General features: G+C 55.6%; 12 protein-coding genes across 12 annotated transcripts; 6 read left to right on the top strand and 6 right to left on the bottom strand.

Moving 5' to 3' along the window:
• Nucleotides 1-65: 65 nt before the first annotated feature.
• On the top strand, nucleotides 66-5,102 carry MRET_2268 (1-phosphatidylinositol-3-phosphate 5-kinase; the record flags this gene model as incomplete). Its single annotated transcript, XM_027628895.1, has 1 exon — nucleotides 66-5,102. One exon carries the CDS (start codon nucleotides 66-68, stop codon nucleotides 5,100-5,102), a length of 5,037 nt encoding a protein of 1,678 aa, XP_027484129.1.
• A 2-nt stretch (nucleotides 5,103-5,104) lies between these two features.
• Nucleotides 5,105-6,277, bottom strand: MRET_2267 (26S proteasome regulatory subunit T4; the record flags this gene model as incomplete). Its single annotated transcript, XM_027628894.1, has 1 exon — nucleotides 5,105-6,277. The coding sequence occupies one exon, from the start codon at nucleotides 6,275-6,277 to the stop codon at nucleotides 5,105-5,107; it is 1,173 nt and encodes a 390-aa protein (XP_027484130.1).
• A 218-nt stretch (nucleotides 6,278-6,495) lies between these two features.
• Nucleotides 6,496-11,523, top strand: MRET_2266 (clathrin heavy chain; the record flags this gene model as incomplete). Its single annotated transcript, XM_027628893.1, has 1 exon — nucleotides 6,496-11,523. The coding sequence occupies one exon, from the start codon at nucleotides 6,496-6,498 to the stop codon at nucleotides 11,521-11,523; it is 5,028 nt and encodes a 1,675-aa protein (XP_027484131.1).
• Nucleotides 11,524-11,537: 14 nt separating this feature from the next.
• MRET_2265 (sorting nexin-4) lies at nucleotides 11,538-13,089 on the bottom strand (the record flags this gene model as incomplete). The annotated part of the gene is made up of 3 exons (XM_027628892.1): nucleotides 11,538-12,289; nucleotides 12,364-12,753; nucleotides 12,780-13,089. The coding sequence occupies 3 exons, from the start codon at nucleotides 13,087-13,089 to the stop codon at nucleotides 11,538-11,540; spliced, it is 1,452 nt and encodes a 483-aa protein (XP_027484132.1).
• Nucleotides 13,090-13,199: 110 nt separating this feature from the next.
• Nucleotides 13,200-13,658, top strand: MRET_2264 (mitochondrial fission protein FIS1; the record flags this gene model as incomplete). Its single annotated transcript, XM_027628891.1, has 1 exon — nucleotides 13,200-13,658. One exon carries the CDS (start codon nucleotides 13,200-13,202, stop codon nucleotides 13,656-13,658), a length of 459 nt encoding a protein of 152 aa, XP_027484133.1.
• On the bottom strand, nucleotides 13,659-14,477 carry MRET_2263 (nitric oxide synthase-interacting protein; the record flags this gene model as incomplete). Its single annotated transcript, XM_027628890.1, has 1 exon — nucleotides 13,659-14,477. One exon carries the CDS (start codon nucleotides 14,475-14,477, stop codon nucleotides 13,659-13,661), a length of 819 nt encoding a protein of 272 aa, XP_027484134.1.
• A 184-nt stretch (nucleotides 14,478-14,661) lies between these two features.
• MRET_2262 (NADH dehydrogenase (ubiquinone) 1 alpha subcomplex subunit 5) lies at nucleotides 14,662-15,173 on the bottom strand (the record flags this gene model as incomplete). The annotated part of the gene is made up of 2 exons (XM_027628889.1): nucleotides 14,662-14,743; nucleotides 14,779-15,173. The coding sequence occupies 2 exons, from the start codon at nucleotides 15,171-15,173 to the stop codon at nucleotides 14,662-14,664; spliced, it is 477 nt and encodes a 158-aa protein (XP_027484135.1).
• Nucleotides 15,174-15,347: 174 nt separating this feature from the next.
• On the top strand, nucleotides 15,348-16,916 carry MRET_2261 (Sds3-like protein; the record flags this gene model as incomplete). The annotated part of the gene is made up of 2 exons (XM_027628888.1): nucleotides 15,348-15,387; nucleotides 15,421-16,916. 2 exons carry the CDS (start codon nucleotides 15,348-15,350, stop codon nucleotides 16,914-16,916), a joined length of 1,536 nt encoding a protein of 511 aa, XP_027484136.1.
• A 27-nt stretch (nucleotides 16,917-16,943) lies between these two features.
• On the bottom strand, nucleotides 16,944-18,377 carry MRET_2260 (ornithine decarboxylase; the record flags this gene model as incomplete). The annotated part of the gene is made up of 1 exon (XM_027628887.1): nucleotides 16,944-18,377. One exon carries the CDS (start codon nucleotides 18,375-18,377, stop codon nucleotides 16,944-16,946), a length of 1,434 nt encoding a protein of 477 aa, XP_027484442.1.
• A 303-nt stretch (nucleotides 18,378-18,680) lies between these two features.
• On the top strand, nucleotides 18,681-20,830 carry MRET_2259 (zinc cluster transcription factor Rds2; the record flags this gene model as incomplete). Its single annotated transcript, XM_027628886.1, has 3 exons — nucleotides 18,681-20,693; nucleotides 20,725-20,745; nucleotides 20,786-20,830. 3 exons carry the CDS (start codon nucleotides 18,681-18,683, stop codon nucleotides 20,828-20,830), a joined length of 2,079 nt encoding a protein of 692 aa, XP_027484156.1.
• Nucleotides 20,831-21,128: 298 nt separating this feature from the next.
• MRET_2258 (serine/threonine-protein kinase) lies at nucleotides 21,129-25,847 on the top strand (the record flags this gene model as incomplete). The annotated part of the gene is made up of 1 exon (XM_027628885.1): nucleotides 21,129-25,847. The coding sequence occupies one exon, from the start codon at nucleotides 21,129-21,131 to the stop codon at nucleotides 25,845-25,847; it is 4,719 nt and encodes a 1,572-aa protein (XP_027484718.1).
• Nucleotides 25,848-25,904: 57 nt separating this feature from the next.
• Nucleotides 25,905-26,321, bottom strand: MRET_2257 (LYR motif protein 4; the record flags this gene model as incomplete). Its single annotated transcript, XM_027628884.1, has 1 exon — nucleotides 25,905-26,321. The coding sequence occupies one exon, from the start codon at nucleotides 26,319-26,321 to the stop codon at nucleotides 25,905-25,907; it is 417 nt and encodes a 138-aa protein (XP_027484082.1).
• Nucleotides 26,322-26,376: the final 55 nt, after the last annotated feature.

Here is a 26,376-nt window from a genome sequence, read left to right as displayed (position 1 = left end):
TAGCAACCTCCACACCTGTCGCCGCTCACGGACCGCGTGCGATTTGGCCGTGTGACACGACGGGCATGGCCAGGGACGGGCCGACGACCCAGCCCATGACGAATGAGTTTGTGTCACTTAACTTGCTCGATGATAGTGATGATCGGCCATCTTCGTTTGCATTTACGTCGCTCTTTGACCGTATGCGCACGGCGTTTTCTGCGCCACCGTCCAAGACCGAGAGCGACGTCGCCACCGCCGCCGGTCCATCCGGCCCATCACAACGACACACGCCACGGCGCGCCCCTGACAACTCGAGTCCAGCGAGTCGCATTCTGCCACTTCGCACCGCTCCGCCCAGCCTGAGCATGGCGCCCATCCACGCCTCGCCGGTCGTGCCGAGCGAGGCGAGCGATACGACGTCCATCGATACAGGGCGCAGTGAGGCATGGTCCACGCTGGGAGGTATGATAAGTGGCGTGCCTGGCTTCCCTCTTGGCAGCGACGTGCTTGATGATACGCAGTCCTTGTCACAGCGACCCGAGACGGGTGACGAGGGTACCTCCAGTGTACGGCCCAGCGCTGATATGTGGATTCGCCGCTTTCGTGGCGAAGGGCTCAGCCGCAAGTACTGGATGGCCGATGATACGGCGAAAGAATGCCGCGACTGCCTTATGCCATTCACGTCGCTGCGTCGAAAGCACCACTGCCGGATCTGTGGACAGATCTTTTGCAGTCGCTGCGCCTCGAACCTCGTGCCTGGTGCGCGGTGGGGACAGAAGCATGCCATTCGGATGTGTGACCAGTGCCATACCATGCTCGAAGAGTACGATCGGCGTGAGCGCATGGATGCGGAGGCGCGCGATAAGAGCCAGCGGCAGCCCCTGTTGGCGCCATCGCCCGGCCTTGTGCCGGACCTCGATGACGTACATACGCCTCAGTCCCAGTTTGCTGCCAAGACGCTCTTTGCCAAAGACGCCTTTCCTTATCGCGATGACGTCGTAAGCGACGTGGCTGGCAGCGATGAGGCGGATGCGCTGGAGGACCGCTACAGAGAAGTGCTCGGTGACCTCAGTGCATCCGAGGCGCCACAAGCGCTAGCCACAGAGGTGGCCCCGTTCCGATCCGGTCTTGATGAGATCGAGACACATGCGTCTGATTTGATCGAGGCACCTGCCCACATCCCGCCACCTTCCCCCGATACGTCTCCGCCATCACCGCAGCACACGCCGCGCGATGCGACCGAGGCCCTTGCATCGCTTCCACCCTTACCGCCCTCACCGATCAAGCGGAGCACGGCGCAACAAAAGCTAATGCGTGGCACGTCGCGCTTCGTCACCAGCACGGCCCTTGGTGCCATTTCGCTCGTGTACTTTCTGCGCATGCTACATCAGCTCCTGGTGGCCGAGCATGTGGGCCACGTCGCCGAATGGAAAGAGACCATCAAGCTGCTTGCGCTCGCTGTGATTGACCGTATTCGCGTGCGCACACGCAACATGTACCTCACCGATATTCGCCAATGTGTCAAAATCAAGTGCTTTCCCGGTGGACGTGTGTCGGACTGCGAGTTCCTCGATGGGTACGTCTGCACGAAGAATGTCGCTACGCGCCGAATGGCATCGTTCCTGCCCATACACCACGCCCGCATCATGATAATTACATTCCCGATCGAGTACCACCGCAATGCGAAGCAGCTCATGTCACTTGACTCGATTATGGCGCAAGAGTACGAGTTTCTGCGCATTCTCGTGGCTCGCATCACGGCGCAGCGGCCCCACGTTGTGATGGCTGAAAAAGGCGTGTCACATATCGCCCTCAGCATGTTTGAACAAGCGGGCATCGTTGTCTTTTCGCGCCTCAAGCGCACAGCCATCGATACCATTGCGCACTGTACGCAGGCCGATGTGATTGCCTCGATTGACCGGCTCTCGCTCGAGCCACGCCTCGGTCGGTGTGCGTGCATCTCCATCGATACGTACCAGCAGGCGGGCGATCCGGAGCAGCGCAAACCACTCTTGCGCGTCGAAGTCGCGTCCAAAGAAGTCAGCTGTGCCCTCATACTCCGCGGCACCATCCAGCCCAAACTACGGCGCATCAAGGCCATCCTCGCTCTGATGGTGTTTGTCGGCTACAACTTGAAACTCGAGGAATGTGTGCGCCGCGATATGGGTGCGACCCTCGATTGGTCCGTTATGAACTTTCACACCGTCAGCGAGCTGGCTGCGCCTATGCCAACCGAGGAGGAAGACGTGCATCGGCACATTATTCTTGACGAGACGCTCAAAAAATACCAGCGTCTCCTGCTTAGTGCCTCCGTCACAGCAGTTCTGCCGCCACCTTACCTCGTGACCCGCATGAAGTATGTCAACGACCGCATACGCACCCTCAAGGCGCTCCCCATCAAGAGCATGACATACAAGCACACGGACGCCCAGGGAGACGTGCCGACGCAGGGACTCGTCTTGTGTGCGCCTGAGACGTACGCGGCCCCTACCGAGGTCGCCGTCCTGGAGTCAGAGCACGAAAGCATCCAGGCATGCTGGCACGCGTGTGTGTCCGGCATGTCGAAAATGCTGACGCCCTTTGCGCACCAAAAGCTCGTGGCCCTCGTGTTCAAAACGTGCGCTGTCAATCGACACACTTGCATGGGACCCCATTTTGATTGTGCTGACTTTTACGGCGTCGATGATGAGCCGCTCGGCCAGTTTCTTGAGCGCACATGTGATGAGCACGCGGCATCATGCGAGGCACGCCATTGTGAGCATGCAAATCTCGTGCACTACCTGACCTATACCCACAACACCACACAGATCCAAATGGTCGTGGAGCATTTTCCGTGTCCCCTGCGCGACTGCGAACACGAACTGCTGTGCTGGAGTTACTGCAAAGTGTGTGAGGCTTCAACGCCCATGACACGCCTTAGTGATGAGGCTTGGTCCTTGAGCTTTGCCAAGTTTCTCGAGCTGCAGTGCTACCCGAACTCATCGTGCCACTCGACGGTATGTGAGCATGACTACTTCCAAAACACGGTGCGGTACTTTGCGCTCAGAAACCTCGCGATTCGCTTCCATGCCGACACGATCGAGCCATGGGACATTCTCGTGCCGCCCACGCGCCTCATCATTGACTACACTCAGATGTGTGTCTTGCGGAATACGGAGGCTGTCAAGCTTTACGATAAGAACCGGCTGTACTGGCGCTCTGTTTGCATGCGACTTGACGCTTTGCAACGCCAAATCGCGGCAAAGATGCTCCCCGCACGCCTCAAGACGCATACCGATACCCTTCTCACCCAGATGGTGCAGCTCGCCATGGCCGATGGATTTGAAATCGAAAAGTCCATTTCCGAGTCCTACCGTGAATCAGACAAGGACATGTGCCAGCTCACCATGAATGCTGTGCGTCGCACGCTCCAGGACCGCGTGGTCGAGTGGGAAAATCTGTTCCTCGACTTCAAGAAACACGCTCCCAAGAGCGACCAGGATAAGCAGCGTCTCTTGGCGCAGTATGACCCACCAGAGGCAGACATAATAGCTCCGCAGCCTGTGCGAGCCAGCCCTGAACGCACGCCGTCTTTCGTGGAACAAGTGTCGCCGTCCAAGTCGCCGCGCCGGCCACTTCCTCGTCGCGATCCATCGGGCCAAGTCGCAATGCTCACGCAGCAGTACGAGCAAATGACACGAGACGCCGAGCAGCAAGCATCGCGTATGCACAGAGCTCGCCCCGTCACCACAACGCACGCGACAGTGGAAGTGTTCAAGAGCCTGCGAGATGCAGTGCGAGGCGACGATAGCGATCACGAAGACGACCTGCGTCCTGAGCAGACGCGTGGTGAGGCATGGCTTGGCTCGCGACCGATTGAAACGCCTCAGCCATCCACTCATGATACCCTGATCGAATTGTCCGTGCCCAGCACTCCAAGTACAGAAAATGACACTTACCACGATACGTCGAGGAGCCTAATGATCGAAGAAGGCAACGTCGACATGACGGATACGTCCCAGCCGGAGCGTACTAAACTCTTTCACTTGCTAAAAGCGGCATGGCCTCTGCCCGTCGACGAATTTTTCCCGCTGACGTATCCATTCTCGCCGACAGATCATGTGTTCACCGATGCACGCGTCGTCGTACGTGAGGACGAGCCAAGCTCGATCATCGCCTTTACACTCGACTCGCAAAACTACCGCGAGCAGCTCGCCAACTCGCGGCAGAGCCGATCTGATGCTCCGTTGACAGAACTGCGACATGCTGACGGGTCGCACTACTTGTATGAGTTCGACACCGAGACGATCAAGCTGTGGTGTAAGATCTTTTTCGCCGAGCAATTTGATGCCCTGCGGCATATGTGTGGATGTGCCGAACAGTTTGTTCAGTCACTCTCACGCTGCTTCAAATGGGACTCGCGCGGCGGCAAGTCAGGCTCAGCATTTCTCAAGACCCGCGACGACCGCTTTGTCGTCAAGCAGCTCTCTCGAACTGAGCTCGATGGTTTCTCCAAGTTTGCGCCACAGTACTTCACATACTTGGCTGAGTGTCAATCAGCATTGCGGCCTACCGCACTAACCAAGATCTTTGGCTACTTTCGCATCGGTTTCAAGAATACGCACACAGGTCGCAGCTTCAAAATGGACTTTATGGTCATGGAAAATCTGCTGTATGGACGCAGCGTCGACCGCATCTTTGACTTGAAAGGCAGCACACGCCATCGCTTCGTACAGGAAAGTGGTCAGCCACACGAGGTACTGCAAGATGAAAATTTGATGCAACGAGCGCAATCTTCTCCCCTTCTTGTGCGCGAACACTCAAAACGCATCCTGCGTACGGCTCTGCACAACGACTCGCTCTTCCTCACCGAGATGAATGTGATGGACTACTCGCTTATCATGGCTCTGGACACTTCGCGCAACAAGATGGTGATCGGTATCATCGACTACCTGCGTACATACACATGGGACAAGCGTGTCGAGAGCTTCGTCAAAGAAACGGCGATCCTCGGCGGCGGCGGAAAGGGCGAGCCAACGATTATCACGCCACGACAGTACCGTATGCGCTTTCTCACGTTCCTTGATCGTAACATTCTCATGACACCCGATCCCTGGATACAGTCGGGATGGGTGCAGTGATCCTAGACGACCGTATAGTCCGCCTTGCTTTCGTGCCGCTTCGCCTCTTGCAGCTTGCGCGCCGCTTTCATAAAGTCTTCCTGGATACAATAGTCACGGTCCGCACGGATCGCAAACATACCAGCTTCTGTGGCCACATTTCGCAAATCTGCCCCATTGAAGCCATCCGACAGCTTGACGATCGCCTCATAGTCCAGCTCATCGCGCTTGGCGATCGGCCGCGTGTGGATCTTCAGAATCTCAAGACGGCTCTGTTCATTCGGCAGCGGGATCTCAATCTTCCGGTCAATACGCCCTGGTCGTAACAGCGCCGGGTCCAGTGTATCGGGTCGGTTGGTGGCCATAATCACCTTCGTCTTGCCCAGCTGGTCAAATCCGTCCATTTGATTTAGCAGCTCCATCAACGTCCGCTGAATCTCCCGGTCAGCACTCGTGCCTTCACTAAATCGCCGACCACCAATTGCATCCACTTCATCCATAAAGATAATGCATGGCTCATTGGTACGGGCGTAGGCAAACATCTCGCGCACCAAACGCGCACTTTCACCAATGTACTTGTCGACAATCGCGCTCGCCACAACCTTGAGGAAGTTGGTCTCGAGCGTCGCAGCAACTGCACGTGCAAGTAGCGTCTTACCCGTACCTGGTGGGCCATAGAGCAGCACACCTTTTGGCGTCTTGATACCCACACGTTGGAAAAGTTCAGGGTTCATCAGCGGCAGCTCAATCACCTCGCGAAGCTCACGAATCTGCTCACTAAGACCACCAATGCCAGCGAACGAGGCACCTTTTGGATCTTCTGTACTCATTTTGTAGACTTGCGGATCCACTTCGCGAGGTAAAATCCGCATAATGGTCAACGTTGTCATATCCAGCGAAACACGCACGCCCTGCACAAGCTTCGAACGCGGCACAATCGCACGCACACCTACCACGTATCGTGGTCCTGAAGACGCCTTCACAATGTACCGCTCTGGGTCCAGTTGACACAAAACCTCTCCTATGATCTGTCCGACAGACTGCAGCGCCTTGATATCTTCCTCTGTCTGGTCATATTCGGCTTGCCTGTCGCGCAACTTAAGTCTCAAATTTTTCAGGTTTTCGGATATCGTTTCATGTTGTTGCAGCGCCTTGCTATATTCTGCTAGGGCCACATCCTTGGAATCGTCTGCCATTGTGCGCGGCGTTGACAACCAAGAGGAAGGAATGCGTGTGATCGACGACGTCGACCGCGCGGCCTGGCATAATTCCCAACACAAGTGGAGTGACGTAAGCTCTTCGCTCGCCGCGCCACGCGGCATGCCTCGGCCGAAGGCCCCCGCGGCCCAGGTCGACCGACGTGAAGCAGTACGCCATCGTCGTGTACCTCTCTTACGGCGTCCACCATTCCGACATGGCAGCGGACAAGCCGATCAACTTTGCGGAGCATGTTCAGCTGCAAGAGCTGGGCATTGCAGCAGAGAGTATATCTTTTGCCAATGTAACGCTCGAGTCGGAGAAGTATGTGTGTGTTCGCGAGAGCGGCGAGTCGGGCAACTCCGTGGCGATTGTCGACCTCAACAATATCCACAACATGGTCCGGCGACCCATGAGTGCTGACTCGGCAATCATGAACCCTGAAGAGAATATTTTGGCGCTTAAGCTACAACGCCAGCTTCAGGTGTTCAATCTGGAGACCAAGGCCAAGCTCAAGTCGCACATGTCACCTCAGGACGTGATATACTGGCGCTGGATTTCAGCTACGGTGCTTGGTATTGTCACAACGTCCAGTGTCTACCACTGGAGCATTGAAGACGATGCTGCGCCGCAGAAGGTATTTGATCGTCATGCCAGCTTGGCAGACACACAAATTATCAACTATCGTGCATCGGCCGATGGCAAGTGGATGGTCCTCATTGGAATCTCGAGCAACACGGTTGATGCGAATGCGTTCCGTATCAAAGGATCAATGCAGCTGTACAGCAAGGAGCGTGGAGTTTCGCAGCCTATTGATGGACATGCCGCTGCGTTTGCTGAGCTCAAGACACAGGACGCCAACGTGCCTTACAAGCTCTTTACGTTTGCCGTGCGCACGTCCACTGGTGCCAAATTGCACATTGTCGAAATTGACCATGCTCCAGAAAATCCTGCTTTTTCGAAGAAGACCGTGGATGTATTCTTCCCCGATGAGGCGACCAACGATTTCCCCGTTGCAATGCAGGTCAGCAAGCGCTACGGCATTGTGTACTTGATGACCAAGTACGGCTTTATTCACTTGTACGATCTTGAGACGGGTGCATGTATATATATGAACCGCGTTTCGGGCGAAACGGTGTTCGTGGCTGCTGAGCAGAAGAGCTCCAACGGTATCATTGCTGTCAACCGCCGCGGCCAGGTGCTGTCGGTCTCGGTTGATGCTGATACCATTATTCCATACATCCTACGCACACTCAACAACACCGACTTGGCCTTCAAGCTAGCGTCTCGCGGCAATTTGCCGGGTGCAGACGAGATGTACCTGCAACAGTTCCATTCGCTCTTCAGCACAGGCCAGTACACGGAGGCTATCAAGATTGCGGCAAATTCGCCGCGTGGTATTCTACGTACGCCGCAAATGATTGAGCAATTGAAGCAGGTGCCGAGTCAACCTGGTACGCTCTCGCCCATCTTGCAGTACTTCGGCATGCTCCTCGAAAGTGGTTCGCTGAACCAGCACGAGTCTTTGGAGCTTTCCAAGCCTGTCCTGGCGCAGGGGCGCAAGCACTTGCTCGAAAAGTGGCTCAAAGAAGACAAGATCGAGTGCAGCGAAGAGTTGGGTGATATTGTGCGCATGCAAGACATGAGCCTGGCCCTAAGTGTGTACTTGCGCGCGAATGTCCCCAACAAGGTTGTGGCCTGCTTCGCCGAGACGGGCCAATTTAACAAGATCGTGCTGTATTCGAAGAAGGTGGGCTACACACCTGATTATGCAACGCTTCTGCGTCACGTTGTGCGTGTGAACCCCGAGCAAGGAGCTGAATTCGCGTCGAGTCTCGTGTCGGATGAAGACGGCCCACTTGTGGACGTGGAACGTGTCGCCGACATATTCCTGAGCCAGAATCTCGTGCAACAGGCAACGTCTTTCCTGCTCGACGCTCTTAAGGATGACCTGCCAGAGCATGCCAATCTGCAAACGCGTCTTCTCGAAGCCAACCTGCTGAACGCACCACAGGTGGCTGATGCGATTCTGGGCAACCAGATGTTTACGCACTACGATCGTCCTCGCATTGCCAGCCTCTGCGAGAAAGCAGGTCTCATGCAGCGCGCCCTCGAACATTATGATGACCTCGCTGATATCAAGCGCGTGGTAGTGCACTCCAATCTGTTCGACAACGAGTGGCTGGTCAACTACTTTGGACGTCTTACAGTGGAGCAATCGCTCGAGTCGCTGTACGAAATGCTGCGCGCGAACATCCGCCAGAATTTGCAGGTCGTCGTGCAGATCGCCACCAAGTACTCGGATTTATTGGGTTCTTCGAACTTGATTACGATGTTCGAAAAGTTCCGCAGCTTTGAGGGTCTGTACTACTACCTGGGTTCAGTTGTGAACCTAAGTGAAGACTCAGAGGTACATTTCAAATACATTCAGGCTGCGTCACGGACAGGTCAGATGCGCGAAGTCGAGCGCGTTTGTCGCGAGTCAAACGCGTACAACCCCGAGAAAGTCAAAAACTTCCTCAAGGAGGCTAAACTGCCAGACCAGCTACCTCTCATTATTGTGTGCGACCGTTTCGACTATGTGCACGACCTGGTGCTGTACCTGTACCAAAACATGATGCTGAACTACATTGAGGTGTACGTTCAGAAGGTCAACTCTACGCGCACGCCTCAGGTTATCGGTGCCTTGCTAGATGTGGATTGCGACGAGGGTGTCATCAAGAACATCCTCGAGTCTGTGACGGGCCCCATCCCTGTAGATGAGCTTACCGACGAGGTCGAGAAGCGCAACAGGCTCAAGCTTATTATGCCCTGGCTCAAGAAGCAAATCGAGTCGGGTAGTGAGGATCAGGCACTGTACAATGCTATGGCCAAGATCAGCATTGACAGCAACCAGAATCCTGAGGCGTTTCTCAAGGAAAACAACCTGTACGACCCCCTTATCGTCGGTAAATACTGTGAGAAGCGTGACCCGTACCTGGCCTACATTGCATACGCCAAGGGCTTCTGTGATGCTGAGCTTATCGCCATCACTAACGATAACTCCATGTACAAGCATCAGGCCCGCTACCTTGTTTTGCGTCGTGAGCCAGAGCTGTGGGCGACTGTCCTGAAAGAAGACAATGTGCATCGCCGCGCCCTGATTGATCAAGTGACGGCCGTGGCCGTGCCTGAATCGACCAACCCCGAAGACGTGTCGACAACCGTCAAGGCGTTCATGGCTGCAGACCTGCCCCACGAGCTGATTAAGCTGCTCGAGCCTATTGTGCTGCAACCATCTGCATTCAGTGATAACCGCAGCCTGAAGAATTTGCTGATGCTCACGGCGATCCGCACAGACAAGGCCAAGGTCACGGGTTACATTGAGCGTCTCTCGGGCTATGACGTTGATGAGATTGCCAAGATTGCTATTGACCACGGACTTTTCGAAGAGGCATTCCAGATCTACTCCAAAGCTGGTCAGAACACGGATGCGATGGACGTGCTGGTAGAACACATCGTGTCCATTGACCGCGCGCAACACTTTGCCAACAAGCTCAACTTGCCTGAGATCTGGTCACGCCTTGGTAAAGCTCAGCTCGATGGCTTGCGTGTCAAAGACGCGATGGACTCGTACGTTCGCGCAGAGGACCCATCGAACTTTGAGGAAGTCATCGAGATTGCCGAGCGTGCTGGTCGTGAGGAAGAGCTGATCCGCTACTTGCAGATGGCCCGTAAGCTAACGCGTGAGCCCAAGGTCGACACGGAGTACGCGTACTGTCTGGCCAAGGCACACCGCCTCTCTGATATGGAGGAGTTCCTTTCGATGACCAACGTGGCCGATGTGCTGCATGTGGGTGAGAAGTGCTTCAACGACGGTCTCTACGAGGCATCGCGTCTGCTATTCTCAAGCGTATCGAACTATGCGCGTCTGGCCACGACCCTCGTGTACCTCAATGATTTCCCCGGTGCGATTGAGGCCGCTCGTAAGGCTGGTAACACGTCTGTGTGGAAGCAAATGCACGCTGCATGCCTTAACAAGGGCGAGTTTAAGCTCGCGCGCATTGCAGGTCTAGCTGTGGTGCCTCACGCTGAAGATGTGCCAACGTTGATCCGCGCCTACGAAGTCAAGGGCTACTTTGACGAGCTTCTCGACCTCCTTGAGTCCGCTTTGGGACTGGAGCGTGCGCATATGGGTGTATTTACGCAGATGGGCATTGCCCTCGCCAAGTACCGCCCTGAGCGTCTGATGGAATACCTCAAGCTGTATTGGTCGCGAAGCAACCTGCCACAGCTCATCAAGGTTACAGACAAGGCTCACTTGTGGCGCGAGTTGGTGTTCCTCTACACCAAGTACGACGAGCCGGACAATGCGGCGCTTACGATTATGGAACACTGCTCGGATGCGTGGGACCACGACCAGTTCAAGGCTGTGCTACCCCAGGTTGCCAACGTTGAGATTTACTACCGCGCTTTGACGTTCTACCTGGAGCAGCACCCACTGTTGCTGAACGACCTGTTGACGGTGCTCGTCAAGCGCATTGACCACGCGCGTGTTGTTCGTATGTTCAAGAAGCATGACCACGACAACGTGCCGCTGATTCGCTCGTACCTCATGTCAGTTCAACCGCAAAACTTGGAGGCTGTCAACGATGCATACAATGACTTGCTGATTGAGGAAGAAGATTATGACACGTTGCGTGTGTCGATCGATGCGTATGACAACTTCGATGCCTTGGCGCTGGCATCGCGGCTTAAGGACCACGAACTGCTCGAGTTCCGTCGTCTTGCTGCGCATCTGTACCGCAAGAATGACCGCTTTGACGACAGTATTTCGTTGTCCAAGGCCGATTCCCTCTTCCGTGACGCCATCGAGACGGCCTCACATTCAGGCGTGTCCGAGGTGGCCGAGGAATTGCTGGAATACTTTGTCGAGACGGGCAACAAGGAATGCTACGCAGCTATGCTCTTTGCATGCTACGACCTGCTCGCACCCGACTTTGTCATGGAAGTATCGTGGCGCCACGCCTTATCCGACTTTACTATGCCATACCAAATCCAACAGGCACGCGACACTCGCACCAAGCTCCTGGCTCTTGAAAAAGAAGTCCGTGAGCGTGCAGCCAAGGATTCGGCGAAAGAGAAGGAGGATCTCGACACGCCTATTCTCGGACCTGGCGCCTTTGCGAACAAACTCCTGACAAGCGGCACAGGTGGCGTTGAGCCGATCATGATGCAGCCGACGGCTGGTAGCATGTTTAACTAAAAATCGTAGTCGTACTATACAGATGTGGTGGTTGTGTCATTTCCCGCCAGCTCCTCCGGGTCGGCGGTGCCACTTTCTAGTGCTCGGATCAGATCGTCCATCATGCGGACGCCCTGCTCATACATGTCAACGTGGCCGTCGACGTACAGCTTAAGCGACTGCTGCACCTCGCGACGACGGCCAAGCTCGTAGATATAGTGCTCCTTGGCCACGTGCTGATTAAAAGCCTGCGACTGTGCGTGCGACTGTGACACGGCGTCTTGCAACTCATCAATCCGGCCATCTAAGCGCTGCATACGATCAATACGCGCCTGCTCCTCGTCGACGCCCCAAACGCGGTCGACCATGTGGCGCATGTAGCCGCGCATACCCTTGCCGCGGACATTGCCGTGCACAGGCTCGCCATCGGGTGTGCCGAGGTTGGCGAGGCGGTCGCGTTCTGTGACCGTCGAATGCAGATAGTCAGTGAGCCCTTCAAAGTCAAGTTGCTTCGCTTCTCGGTGTTTGAGTAGCGTTTTGTGAGCAGTGATATAGGTCTGCTTCGCACGAAGCATGGTGAGCATATCGTCCAGCACACGGAAGGTGAATCGCGACTCGAGCTCAGCAAACTCGTGCAATGCCTGACCCGTGCGCTGTACGTCTTGCGTCATGCCCGTTTCTAGTTCACCCAGCTGTTCGAACGCTGTTGCTACATCGTGGTAATCAGAGGTCAAGTCTTCAGTCGAGGCGCCCAAATGTGCAGCATACAATTCGTCAAAAGCCGCCACTTCACGCCTGCATGAGTCATCGAGATCTCACACGCATAAACGAGGCACGATGGAATCGAACCCGAACACGTACCTGATACATGCATCCGATTGCGCAAGAGGACACGCTCCCACTGCGTAGCACGGTCCTCCTCGCCCTCTAAATCCGCCTTAATCGCGACAAACCGTGGGTCTGGTTTACGGACACGCGTAAAAGCATTCACAAACATGTCGCTCACCGACTCTAGCAGTCCAGAAGACGTTGGTGGTGGGAGCGGCAGCGCATCCGCTGCCGATGTACTTGCGATGCGATGACCCGCATGTGTATGCATATCAATGTGCCATTCCTTTGACTCCAGGAACCGCTGCACAATCTCGGCGCGCTGCAGAATAGGGTGCCTGCAAATGCGTTCCAAGAAGAGCTGGAGCTCCATGCATCGTCGCATGATGAATTCCACACTGAATCGATCGCCCGTCAAGTAACCTAGAAATGAGGAGAGACATACGTACCGATGCGGTGTTTGTCCGGTAATGGCGGCACAATACACGCAGGAAAATCTGTCACGAGCGTATGATGCAAGAACACAAAGTCCTGAAAACGTTTACGAGTCACCATGTGCGAGCGTGAAAAGTGAGGAAGCGTCGTTTCAGCGCGCACGCCATAAGACACAAACGTGGGTGATCGGCCTTGTGTCGACGTCGACGCTGCCTCATCACCATCTTCTTGCGGCTGAGCACCAGGCGTCTCCTTCCGCGGATCGATAATTTGGACACGCAATTCGCCCAGCCAGAGCTGCTCGGCGTCCTGTTCCGCAGTCATGGCCGTCCTTAGTCAAGAGGTGAGGCATTGGCCACCTGCGAGGACCGCGACTGCATATATCCCATGATCGACATCAGCTAGCGCCACCTACGCGTTGACTCCGCCACCTAATGACATTGCCGTACGTGGTCGACGCCGAGACGTCTTTGTCTCCGGTTGAGCTGCAGGTGTTGCATGATCAGTATGATGCAGAGGCAGCATCGGGGCATATCACGACTCAGACCAAGTTTAACTATGCATGGGCCCTGATCAAAAGTACGCAGCGCCACCAAATGCTGCAAGGTGTCGCCCTTTTGACCGATATCTACCGCACGGACCCGCCCCGCCGCCGAGAATGTCTGTACTATCTGGCTCTCGGACATTACAAGCTGTCTAACTTTGACGAGGCGAAACGCTTCAATGCTCTCCTGTTGGAACGCGAACCGAATAATTCACAAGCACAGAGCCTGCATGCCTTAATCGAGCAGGGTATTGCGAAAGAGGGGTATATTGGCATGGCTCTCCTTGGAGGTGCCGTCACAGTGACCGGTGTTGTGCTAACAGCGCTTCTCCGTCGAGGACGTAGGTAGTTAGCCTTGAAAGGCAATGCCCTGGGTGTGCACTTCCGACTTGCCGCCACTGGCAAAACCCGTTCCTTCGCGCTCGAGCGGAATCACGTCACGTCGCGCTTGGATACTCGTACTGCATTCGGGGCAGCTGGAAGCTTTTCCTGACTCTTCGAGTGGCTTGGTCACCAGGGTCGCGGTGCACGATGCACAGAAAACATGCCCACAGGGGCGAAGCACATACGTTTGAGACACATTCGTGTATTCCTTTTTGCAACAGGGACAAAACGTCTGGTCCTGGCCATCCCTTGGGCGAATGCTGAAGCGGACTTGGACAAGATGCTTAGCCAGAAGCTTGTGGGGTCTGGCAGCAGTGCATAGTGTCGTAGAGGCTCGCTCTGGGCTACTCTTTGCGCCTTGATCGTGTGCCTGGGGTGCCATGTTTGGGAGCCAGAAGGCCGGCATGGAAGACGCAGCATCAGAAGATTCTGCCCTCTTGCGTGGCGTATCACCCGTTTCTTCATGCTTTCGTTTGCTGCCAGGAGCAATGAGTGACTCGTTGCGCTCAAAAGTAGCCACTCGCTCAGCATCGGCACTAGCCTGGACTTCGGCTGCCTCCTTGTGCTCTTCCTGAGCACGGTCTTCGCACCGTTTCGCGTGCTCGGCGAGAACCGATTTCTGCTTCAAAAGATCAGAAAGAATGCATACTTTGCAGTATAGGTGTCCTTCGAAACAGCATACAGGCTGTTGTGCTGTCTGCAGACACAAGTGACATGCATTGAACGCGCGCATATTTTCTTTCGACAGGCGCAAACTTCGTGAGCCCCAGCGGTCCTTGAGCATTCTTACAGGTAAGATGTCGCTCGTACATACTGGTACTCGGCATAGGTAAAATGGCCTTGGGCGGAATTCTGTTTCGAATGACGCGTCATGGTACGACGATAAAGAGAGGGGCACGTGTCGAAAATAAGAGACCAAGGCGCAACACAGCCAAGACGGATCGTGTTTATGAGATCTATCGACAGCTCTAGTGACCCTCGCCCGAGGCAGCCTGCATATTGAACGTATTCCATTGACCAGGGGGAGCGGGCACCTGAAGTGGTTCGTGTCTGTGGGTGTGTGAGCAGCAAAAAAAGATACGTACGGCTTCCAGTCAATCATCTTGGTAGCAAGGTGGAACTCGTCATTCGCCTGGTCGACGATTTCCTCAATAAGACCCGCGTCAATAGCGGCGACGACACGGTCAATGGCGGCCTCGGAGCCGTACACAGTCTCGCGCGACGTGGGCGTCATGGCCTCCTTCACAATATCAAGGCGCTGTTGCGTCACAGCCTCCGACGATTGGCGAAAGACAGCAGACTCGGGCAGACCCTTGAGCACATTCAGCGTATGGGTATACGTCGACACAAGCTCCGGCAGCGGATCGGGATGAATCTCAAGACCAGCAATATTAGTCGTGCGCTTTGTGCGCAAAAACTTGGTGGCTGTGCTGGCGCGCATGGCCGAGGGAACGAATCGCACTGCCTTGGTCGCAAACATGGTCGTGGTGATCGTCGTACAAAAGGCAATCTTCCCTTGGCTCATGGCTCTGGCCCCTTTCCTAGCAGGCCCGACGGTCAGGGCTACTTACACTCGGCCGAGCACCTCCACTATGCGCACCTCGTTCGAGAGAGGTGCCTGTGCTCCTAAGGGCTACGGCTGTCGTGTCCCACCATGATGCCCTATGAAGCGGTGCCGGCGCCGCCACCTAACGGTATGTCCTCAAGAGTTGCATTCTTACAGACAGAGTATCATGGATCCATGGACGCTAAAGGTGATGTGCGCCCAGGCTATTACTACCACACGATACCAGTCCCGGTGCCTGACCCGCCCACATACTATTCGTACCATGGACCGGCGCACCCGCCGCCACCCCGCTCATTACCACCGCTCGGAATGTCAGAGTCGCATGAAGCGTATACTGGCGGTGCTATGCACGACATGCAGGTACATCCTGTGTCATTACCGCCGCTGTCGCGGTATCCGCCCGAGTCGATGGACTATGTACCGATGCGCAACATGATGCCACATGAGTTGCCGCCGCCACCCATGCCGCATGATGACGGCGCGAATCGTCTAATGATGCCGCACGAGCCGCGTATGCCTGTAGGCATGGTGCATGAAGAACCTCCGCCTTTGGCGCGTCGAATGCCGACCATGCCACAGCCTCGGTCCTCGTCCGTCCGACGTATGGCAATGCCGCCGATGCCGCCATCGCATATGGCTGAACCACCTGCATCAAAGCGCGATCGTAAGCGCAAGGAAGTCCTTGAGCGCCTCGATCGTGTCCATTGGGATGTCTTGGAGCATCGCGAGCCCATCTATCAGGATGCGTTCTTGGGTCTTACATCGACATACCATGCTTTGATGATGCGTCCATCCTACGTGCGTGAGTACGCGATGGAACTGGCAGATCAGACAGTTTGGCGAGAACGCTCGCTGCGCGAGGCATCGCTGTACTTTGCATTTATGTCCGATCGGAGCCAACATACGTACGATACAGAGAGTACCAAAGCCGAAGACGAAGCGCGTATCTCGAAACGAAATATTCGCGACAAAATGTTGGGTGTAATTGAAGAGCGCAAGAAGCGTCTAAAAGAGGAACGCGATAGCGGCGAGTTTGCTGGCGACCCTATCGTGGAGTCAACGCAGCGGCCACACTCAACGCGACAGTTGCGCAACAAGGACGGCTCTGCAGGTGGCACGCCGGCACGGATTGGACAGCTACTTGACTATGACGACGTGCTTGCGAACGGGTACCCACGCATCGCCAAAGCCGTGGCCCAGTTGCTGGGATGGACTGTGGCCGATGCCACAACGACCATTACGTCGGCCAAGGCGGACAACGATGCGCATGGTATGCTCCTGTGCAAAAGTGCTTCAGACGGCAGCAGTATCCGACTACCGCTATACGAGACCTTTGCGTCGCAGAGCTCGCTACTGGCCGGCATCAACTTGGCAGCCTCCGGCAAAAATAGCAGCAAGAAAAAAGAGGCGGCATCCAAGCTGTCGTCCAGGACGCTTTCCTCGGCCAACTCAAACGCCACTTCGACCTCAGCCAGTCCGGATCGCAGCGATGACGAAGACGCCGTGTCCGCCACGCCCCTCTTATCGTCGGGAGGCGGTCGCCTGCGTTGGGACACGGCGCGGTGCCTTAGTCAGCTGACGGCGGCCAAGGACCTCGAAGTGGAAGCCGACCTGATTCACATTCATCAGATCGGGACCAAGCGGCGTCGTCGCTAACGTGTCATACTATACATATCATACCTATTACAGCGCGTGAGCGACACCCGCCGACTCGAGCAAGCGCAGCACCGCCAGGGGCGCGCCGTCTTGTTCATTGGCGTCGCAACCGATCGTGTACCGCACCTGCGCCCGCGCAAGTCCATTGAATGTCGAGGATGCACACAAGGTGTATGCGCCCATATTTTCGTATACAAGCCAGTCGCCCACGTCAAGTGTGCGCGGCAGGTGCGTCAGCGGCAAGATGCAGTCCATGCTGTCGCACGTCGGGCCCCACACGCTGCAGGGCCACAGGTCCTGTTGGACGCCCGGTGCGTGTTGGTGAGCCTGATACACATACTGCCGCTGCATCGAGAGCACCTTGGGCTGTACATTTTGGTGATCGAATAGAATACAGTTAAATGCGCCGTATGTGCCGTCATTTTGGTAGTACATGGCTTTGGGCCGCGTCGAGTCCTCGTCGTCCTGGCTCGACTCTGACACGCGCCGAGCAATAATATTCGTGGCAAGCGAAAAGGCGTGGTACACAAAGAAACGGCCGGGTTCGGCAATAATGCGCAGCCCGCTAGGCACAAGCGAGCCGCCCGGCGCAAATTCATGGTCAGGAAAGTAGTCCAACAGTGCTGAACGCACAACCTTGGCTATAGCCTCAAAGTTGTCGTGTTCAAAGCCGCCGCCAATATCGAGAAAGTCGAACGTGTAGCCATGCTCGCGGCCCATATCAAAGGCCTTGCGTGAGCGGCACAGGGCATCGCGGTACGCCTCGGGATCAAAGCACCCTGAACCGACATGAAAGCTTACACCGACAACGTCCAATTCGAGTTCCCGCGCCTTGGCCAGCAGACGCGGCACATCAGCGAGCGGCGCACCGAACTTGATACCCAACTGACACACACTCTTTGAATCATCCGTGAGAATACGCACAACCAGCTTGCACTTTGGGTGGAAGCGCTTTATCTTGTACAATTCATCAATGTTGTCGAACGTAGTCAAAGAAATATTCTGTGATGCTGCGCGACGCACAAACGACGATGCCTTGCATGGATTCGCGTAGATGATCCGTGACGGTGAGACACCCATATCGATGATGCTTTGTATTTCGCCATTCGATGCACAATCGAAACCAAGGCCTAATGCCGCGAGAAGATGCAGCACAAGCGGCTCTGGATTGCATTTGACTGCGTAGAAGGGAATGATTTGCGGCAGCTCCCGCACCCAGCGCATATACTGGCGGTACACCATAGCCAGGTCAGCCACGAAAAATGCGTTCTCGCCGTCTGCATCACATGTGTCAACATCAATTTGATCCAGTACCGTCTCAAGCTGTGCGGCCGTCGAGCCTCGGTACAGCAGTGTTTCCAGCGTCGTTTTAGCTAGAGGTGACATGGCCAGCTCAGTTACATTGTCCGGTGGTGGCGTGAATGCACGCACATCATCGTGTACCATAGGCGCTGCAAACATGTCTTCAAGTGCTTCGAGACCTCCAACCTTCGAGTATGGCGTGGGTCGTCGACAAAGAACGAAGCAGGTTAAAAAAAAATAAAAAAAGTGGCGCGGTGGCCATGCGTCTGACAGCCTGTCATTGCGAGGGCTGACTAATCATGGCCATCGCAGAGTTCGGCTCTGGTCGCCCTCTAGCTGCCCTGAGGCAACGGATTGTGACCTCCACACTCATCCCTGATCCTTCCAACCACCACCCACCAACAGAAATTCTTTCGCACTTCATCCATCCTCTTGACAGGCACTGCATCAAGTCGGACCGACATGTCGCGCTCACAAAATTGTGATGCTTCGGTCACTGGAGCTCAAGATGGCTTGCCGGTCAATGCTGATCTGAAACAAGAGCAGACGGCCGACGCTCCACCACCCGCAAAGAAAAAGCCATCGACGCGTCGCAAAGTCAACATGGCTTGCATTTACTGCCGCCGAAGCCATATGACGTGCGACGAAAATAGGCCTTGTCAGCGCTGCATTAAGCGAGATATCGGCCATCTTTGTCGTAACGAGTCCACGACCAGCAGCACGCATGGAAGTCGCTCCAGATCTGCGCGCAAGCAGACTGCCGCAGTGACTCCTTCACAGGGACCCCCACCACCCTCCGTGCCTGCAGTGGCACAGACATCTAACACCATGATCTCGCCATATGCGCTTGTTAATATGAACCAGGTCGCTGCTAATCGGGGCGTACTACCCCAGGACTTGAATGACTCGTCCGCTGCATCAAGCGCCAATGTGCTGCCTTTGGATCACGGCCTCGTGCAGTCAACACAGCCCCAAAGCTTTCCAACTGGCGTTTCTTTGCCAAGCAATCATGCTTTTAATGCAGGATTACTTGATATGACCTTTAATACGCCAGCAGGCTCAGACATTTCCCTTATTACGGCCCAGACTCCCTCTTCATCTATCCCAAACTCTAAGCAAACAGATGTGGACTCGACGTCCCCGCTTTTTCGACAGCTTCAGAGCCTTACTGCTACTCCCCCCAGCAGTAGTGAGAATGTGAGCATGGAACCGTTCGCCGAGTCAGCGCCAGCCCAAACCGTATTTGCCGCGCAGCGCGAATCAACTCTTGGGATAGAATCTGATAAGGCGCCTTCATCGACTCAGATGTCGGGCATTCAGCTGGGCGGAACAGCATGGCTTGGCTTGGGAGGCACCTCTCAGCAAACCGGAGATGCAGGAGGTGGCAGTGAACTTGACACTCTAAACGAGTTCCTCAATTCTTTAGATGATGATAAAGTGATGCGTTCGAATGAGCTTTTGTCCCTGCCGCTCAAGTCTGATGACCCTATGATATCCACTTTACCCTTTGGATCACAAGATTCAGGCACACTTAGCAATACCTCGTCTTCTGTGGGGCTGTCGTCATCGTCGCATCACCGGCGGCACTCATTTAGTGGAACATTGGATCCCGACAAGTTGAGCGAACGCCCAATGGACCTGTCAGCATCAGCACCTTCCCTGTCGAGTGGTGTGGACACCAACTCATCCAGTACGGATTCTCTGGCAACACTGAATCGACAGTCTCCTAGCAAGACGACCGACTCCAAGACCGAGCGATTTTTGCTTACTGCCGCGGACCAAACGGATGGAAGTCGTGACGAACGACTCCAACAGGTCATCCGTGCCAAATGGGAGACTGGCTTGTTGCGCCCTTTTAATCATGTGCATGGCTATGCTCGGTTGAATGAATGGATGGAAAAGAATGTGTCGCCGGCTTCGCGTCGCCGTATACTACGTCCGCTCTCTGTCTTTAAGCCCGTATTTATCGCATTATCTAAGAGTCTCACAAATTATGACCTGATTTGTGTCGAGGAAGCTTTCGAGCGACTCCTTCTGGACTATGACCGTGTATTTTCGATCCAGGGCATTCCGGCGTGTTTGTGGCGACGTACGGGCGAAATTTACAAGGGAAACAAGGAGTTTTCTGAGCTGGTTGGTATGCCAATCCAAGCGCTCCGCGATGGCCGATTGTGTATTTATGAGCTGATGGCCGAAGAGAGCGCAGTAAACTACTGGGAGAAATATGGCTCCGTGTGCTTTGACTCGAGTCAGAAGGCAGTGCTTACCATGTGTACCCTCAAGACACGAAACAAGGCGCTGCGTTCGGGATTGAACAGTTCGCGATCGTCCGAGGGAGGCATATCTCCTCAAGATACCCAGAACACAGATACGGACAGCTCACATACTGCCACCTCGTCGGATGAGGCAGCGAAATATACGTCGCGGCATATTTCATGCTGCTTTAGTTTTACAATTCGGCGTGACAAGTGGAATGTACGTTGGATCTACCTAACTAACACCGCAGATTCCCACCATGATCGTTGGCGTACGTGTAACAACTCGACCGATCGTACTTACCGCGACAGAATTTTTTGCCCACCGAACCCGTATCCAATTCCGCGAGCTGCTGACAGCCGCCGACGTACATGCAGGTAACATAGGAATATGCACGTGATATACGACTTCCTCCAGTGCACGACACGCGCAAGGGGCCACCAGCCGCGCATTATGCAATGCCTCCACGTATAGCATGCATGATGAAGCAATGCACGTCTGCCTTGCAGGTGCGCGCGACGCGGCGCCAGACCCTGCGACGTCAGTCACTCCGGCCACGAGCACCAATTTTCCCATCCGCTTCGTTTCGACCTGGCTTGGTGAGCAGACTTCGACGCTCGTTTATTGTGACCTGCTGCCCAGTAGACTGTGTGCATGATGTCCGCACAGTACTCATCTGCAGGGGCGCCACTACAATCCAGGGCATCACGCCCTGCGTCTGCGCTGCGTACTGTAGCACAGCCGTTACAGGTCGCTACTAACACGCTTGGTACGCGCAAGCGTACCAAAGACATGGCTTCGATTTTCGACAAGCGATCCGCGTCGAACAATCGCGAAGCAACACGCCCTGTCGCACCACCACTTAAATCGGCACAGGCTGCACGACGAGGACCTACGCCGTCTGACATCCGACCCGCTCCACCCATTTCTACGGCACAGGTGCAGCCAGTGCCACCGCCCGTCGGAGTAAACGGAGGACGACCTCAAACACGGTTCGAGCGTGAGAAGAAGCGCCACTACAATGACCCGCCCCATGTGGGTCCATGGAAATTGGGTAAGCTGATCGGGCAAGGTGCATCAGGCCGCGTTCGTCTCGCGATACATACGCGCACGCAGCAGCTAGCAGCCGTCAAGATCATTCCAAAGCAGATGCTCATCAATAGCCGCATGAGTCTGCGGGATCTGAGCGCGAAACAAGACAAACTCACACTTGGCATCGAGCGTGAAATTGTGATCATGAAGCTCATTGTGCACCCGAATTTGCTAGGTTTGTGGGACGTGTATGAAACGAGCAAAGAGCTTTTTCTTGTGATGGAGTACGTCGCAGGAGGCGAGTTGTTCGACTATCTCGTGGCGCGTGGCCGTCTTCAACCACATGAGGCCCGGCAGTATTTCCGGCAAATTATATTTGGTGTGGATTACTGCCACACCTTCAGTATTTGCCACCGTGACTTGAAGCCTGAGAACTTGCTGCTCGATGGCTCACGCAGCACGGTCAAGATTGCAGATTTTGGTATGGCTGCGCTTCAGCCAACGGAGAAGATGCTGGAAACGAGCTGCGGAAGCCCGCATTACGCAAGTCCAGAGATTGTAAGTGGTATGACATACGATGGTACAGCGAGTGATATTTGGAGTTGCGGTATTATCCTATTCGCTCTTTTGTGCGGCCGCCTTCCTTTTGACGATCCCAACATCCAAGTACTCTTGGGCAAGGTACGTTCTGGCAAGTTTGCCATGCCATCGCACCTGGAACCCTCCGTTCAAGACCTCATTAGCCGTATGCTTCAGGTGGACCCGAAGAAACGCGCCAGCATGCAGGAGATTTGCTCGCATCCGTGGTTCACTGACAATGGCCGACTTTCTTCCCAAAATCCCGTCACATCGGAAGTCGGCACCTTGTCGAAGGAACCCATCCGGCTAGCAGAGATCGACCCAGACATTCTTGGCAACCTCAGTACATTGTGGCCGGAACTTTCGCACGAGCAGATTATCCGAAGGCTTCTCCAGTCAGGACAGAACTGGCAAAAGACATTTTATACACTCCTTGTAATCCACCGTGATACGCACAGTTCTGACGACGAAGAAGAGGCAGATGACCTCGACGAGGACGAACGGCTCCAGCTCAAGCAGGCCAGCGCACAAGCACCTCCGCTCGTCACCACGGCTCCATCGAGCGCGGAATCGCAGCCCATCTCACCCCGCGTAGCGCCACCCATCGTTCCAGCATCTATGGGAACGCCATTAACGCAGGCTGTACAAGACCCTATTGAACATCGCCAGGTCAGTGTGTTACATGAGGGTCTCGATGAGCGTGAGCCTGCGCCTGTAGTCACGCCCGTGGGACCGCCAGCGGCCGCTCAGCTTACCTCAACACCACCTCGCACTGCGCCTGGTCGTACAGCTGGTAGGATGGACTCATCAAGTAATTCGACGTTGAAGAGCATGTCAGTGGATGAGGATTACAGCTCCAAGGATACTGCTCAGGCGCCAGCCAGCAATGCAGCTTCTGTATGGCTCATCGAGCAAGTGCGTGCTGAGCATGCACGGTCAGAGCAACTCAAGAACGAACAGCTCGAGGCAGAGAAGCGTCGGATGGAGCAACTCAAGGCTGAGCGCATAATGACTGAGCAGCGCAGAATTGAGCAGGCAAGGGCTGAACAAGCAAGGGCTGAACAAGCAAAGATCGAACAAGCCAAGGCTGAGCAAGCAAAGATCGAACAAGCCAAGGCTGAGCAAGCAAAGATCGAACAAGCCAAGGCTGAGCAGCTCAAGGCCGAACAAGCAAAGATCGAGCAAGCTAGAGTCGAGCAAGCTAAAGTCGAGCAAGCAAGGGCTGAGCAAGCAAAGATCGAACAAGTCAAGGCTGAGCAGCTCAAGGCCGAACAAGCAAAGATCGAGCAAGTAAGGGCTGAGCAGCTCAAGGCCGAGCAAGACAAGGCTGTAAGGCTTAAGGAACAAGTCCGGATAGAGCAAGCCAAGACAGAACAGCTCAAAGTCCAACGAGCAAAGGCCGAACAGACAAAGACTGAGCAACTCAAAGCCGAGCAGATTCGCCTTGAAAGGGCTCGTGCGGAGCAAGCTCGTGAAGTGGCTGAGTCTAAGCAGATGCCATCGCGTGAAGATGCATCGGGCCGACGTTTGTCGTCCCTGTTCACGACACTGACTGGACGCAAGCCCTCGTTTGCATCGATCAGACAAGCGTCAGGCAGTTCTTCGCGAAGCTCGATGGATGTCCGTCCTGCGCCACCTGTGATGGAATCGACGACCATCCGTCCATCGACGAAGGCATCTACTCTTGCGTTTGGCGCATCGCTGCCACGCAAGCCTGTGCCTTCGACTGAGGTGCCCAAGATGCCCCGTGTATCTGAACAGGTTGTGGAGCCTGAAACAAATAAGCCGGTGGTGCAGGCTGCGAGCACGATTCGACCCACTCAAAAGGAGCCAGTGTCACAGGCCGCTCCGCCCGATGCTGCTGCATGGAAACAGCGTCTGCCTTCTTTGTCACAACCAGCGCGTTCTGTATCGCAAAATGGTCGTGATGATAGCACCGGTGAAGATTCATTAATGCGCATGTTTATGCGTGAGATTGCTGATGAACTCGACTCGCTCGATGCTATGAGCACGTCGATGGCCATGCCGATGCCCACATCGCAGGCGCCGCCAGCTCAGGCAGCGCAGCCGGCGAAATTAGCGCAGCCGGCGAAATCGCAGCCGGCGCCTTCCATGTCATTATCGTCTGACTCTGAGCCTGATGCATCTGTACAGAGCGCGAATCGCTATGACGATGCGAATGAAGACTCTTTGCTTGTTGCAAGCCACGAGCCATCTCTGCCTGACACCCAAGCGGGTGCGTCTAAGCGTATCCAGACGCCCGTGTATGCGGCCTTTGCACGGCATGCCAAGAATCAAAATCCAGCACCCACGACACGCGCGCCGCTCCGACCGCGACAGAGCGAAGGCCGAGCTCAGGTGCCGGGCATGCCCCAGGTTCGGCAACCCCAAGGCGCTCGCGATATCCCACCGCCGGGCGAGCTCAAGTCGCCACGCATGTCGCAGACACTCGACAGCCCTCCGGCCAGTCCTCATATGCGTCCTGGTGCTGCGATGCCTTCAAGCAAGCAGCCACCGGTCGGACAGCGCATGCCCACGAGGCCGCCGACAGCATCGCCGCCACTGCCCCAGAGCCCGCATCCTGCCATGTCTGTACGTCCAGTATCGCCCCTGCCGACGTCGCCCAAGCCGAATTTGTCCGTGGGCATGGGTCGTCCATCGAGCCCGACTATGCCGAGCAGGGTACCTTTGTCGAATCCTGCCGTGTCTGCCGGCCGACCCACCAGCCCGACCATGCCGAGCAGGGTGCCCATGTCGAGCCCTGTGACGCCCGCAAGCCGACCAACCAGCCCGAGCATGCCGAGCAGGGTGCCCGTGTCGAGCCCTATGGCGTCCGCAAGCCGACCATCCCAGCCTGGTCCCTCGTCGCCAGGCCGATCACAAAGTCCGATGGCATCGCCCGGACGCCCAACCAGTCCGACGACGTCAGCTTCCCGACCCAAAACTATGCCACCTCCGCAACAGCCATCAAGTCCGCTTGGCAGCCCACGGCGACCCCAGAGTCCATTTGACTTGGCCAGTCGCAGCTCGTCGGTGGCGTCGCCCAAGCCATCAGGTCGCACGGTGTCATCTGGCACAGGCAGCAGTAATTGGACAGTGCGCACGCGCCGGAGCTTTATGGGCGCACTGCGTGGCCATGATGACGAGCCCAAGGGCCTCGGCCTGGACATTATTGGCGTTGACTCCGACGCCCCACATGTGCCTCAGCGGCCCACGTCGCCGATGGGTGGCGATGCGCAGTCGATTGGTGCGCGGCAGTCATGGTTCCATGGCCTTTTACCCAGGCGCCAGATGCACGTCCTGATGTCTGTCGAAAACCTCACACTTACGATGAAAGAATGTGATGCTCTGCTGGCCCAATTGGGCGCAACGCCCACGGCCATGTCGCGGGCGCAGATGAGCTATCCACTCACGCAGCAGGGCCCAAAGCAGTACCTGCTCGAGAAGTTGTTTGACCCCAAGATGGGTCAAACTGCGCAGACATGCAAACCAATGCGCTTCCGCGTCGAGTACACTATTTTGCCCGTGCGCTCGCAGAGAGGAGGCCGTAATGTGACTCCGACGTCGCCGGGCATGCCAGGCTTTGATCCACGCTCCAACCGCCCCATGTCGCCCGTGCTGGGGGGTGGACCATCGACGTTAACGCCATCCTTCGCGACTAGTGTGACATTGACACACGAAAAGGGCTCGCTCGCAACGTTCCGCCTATTCATGGACAGGCTGCGCCGCAACTGGGATTTGGATACGTGCGAGAAAGAATAACCCTCATTTGATTAGAATTGGATAGATATACATGCCTACATCCTTATGGGTATCCACCTACGATGCTGCCTCACGACCCAGGTCGTCCGAGGACCGCACGATCCATTCACGATGCGCCTCGTCCTCCACGACTAAGCGCTCGCCGGCATACATGCGGTTCGTAATGGCCGCGCGCTGGAGCACTTGGAGCTCTTCCGTAGCCTCTTGGTAAAATTTGCTCAGTTTGTCCGCCGACATGGGCTGCACCGACGGCATGGCCTTATTGGTAGTCGGCACGTTGGAGAGCAAGCTGTTGCTTGCGTTCACGTTCTCTGCAGCCGACGACGTCTCTGGGTACAAGAGTGCTCGGAACTGGTCGCGAGTGCGACGCACGAAGTATTCGCGGAAGTTGTAAGATGCAAAAGAGCGCGCCGTCGCAAGGTGCGCTCGGTACAGCATCAAAATTTGCTCACGGGTTGGCGCTACCACCGACATGCTGCAAGGGAAAAAGGCAAGTGGCAAAGGGGGACGACTGGCGATGGGACGAGAG

The sequence above is a fragment of the Malassezia restricta genome, chromosome III (assembly GCF_003290485.1).
Source record: "Malassezia restricta chromosome III, complete sequence".
NCBI lineage: Eukaryota > Fungi > Basidiomycota > Malasseziomycetes > Malasseziales > Malasseziaceae > Malassezia > Malassezia restricta.
This window is presented reverse-complemented; position numbering and strand designations above follow the sequence as displayed.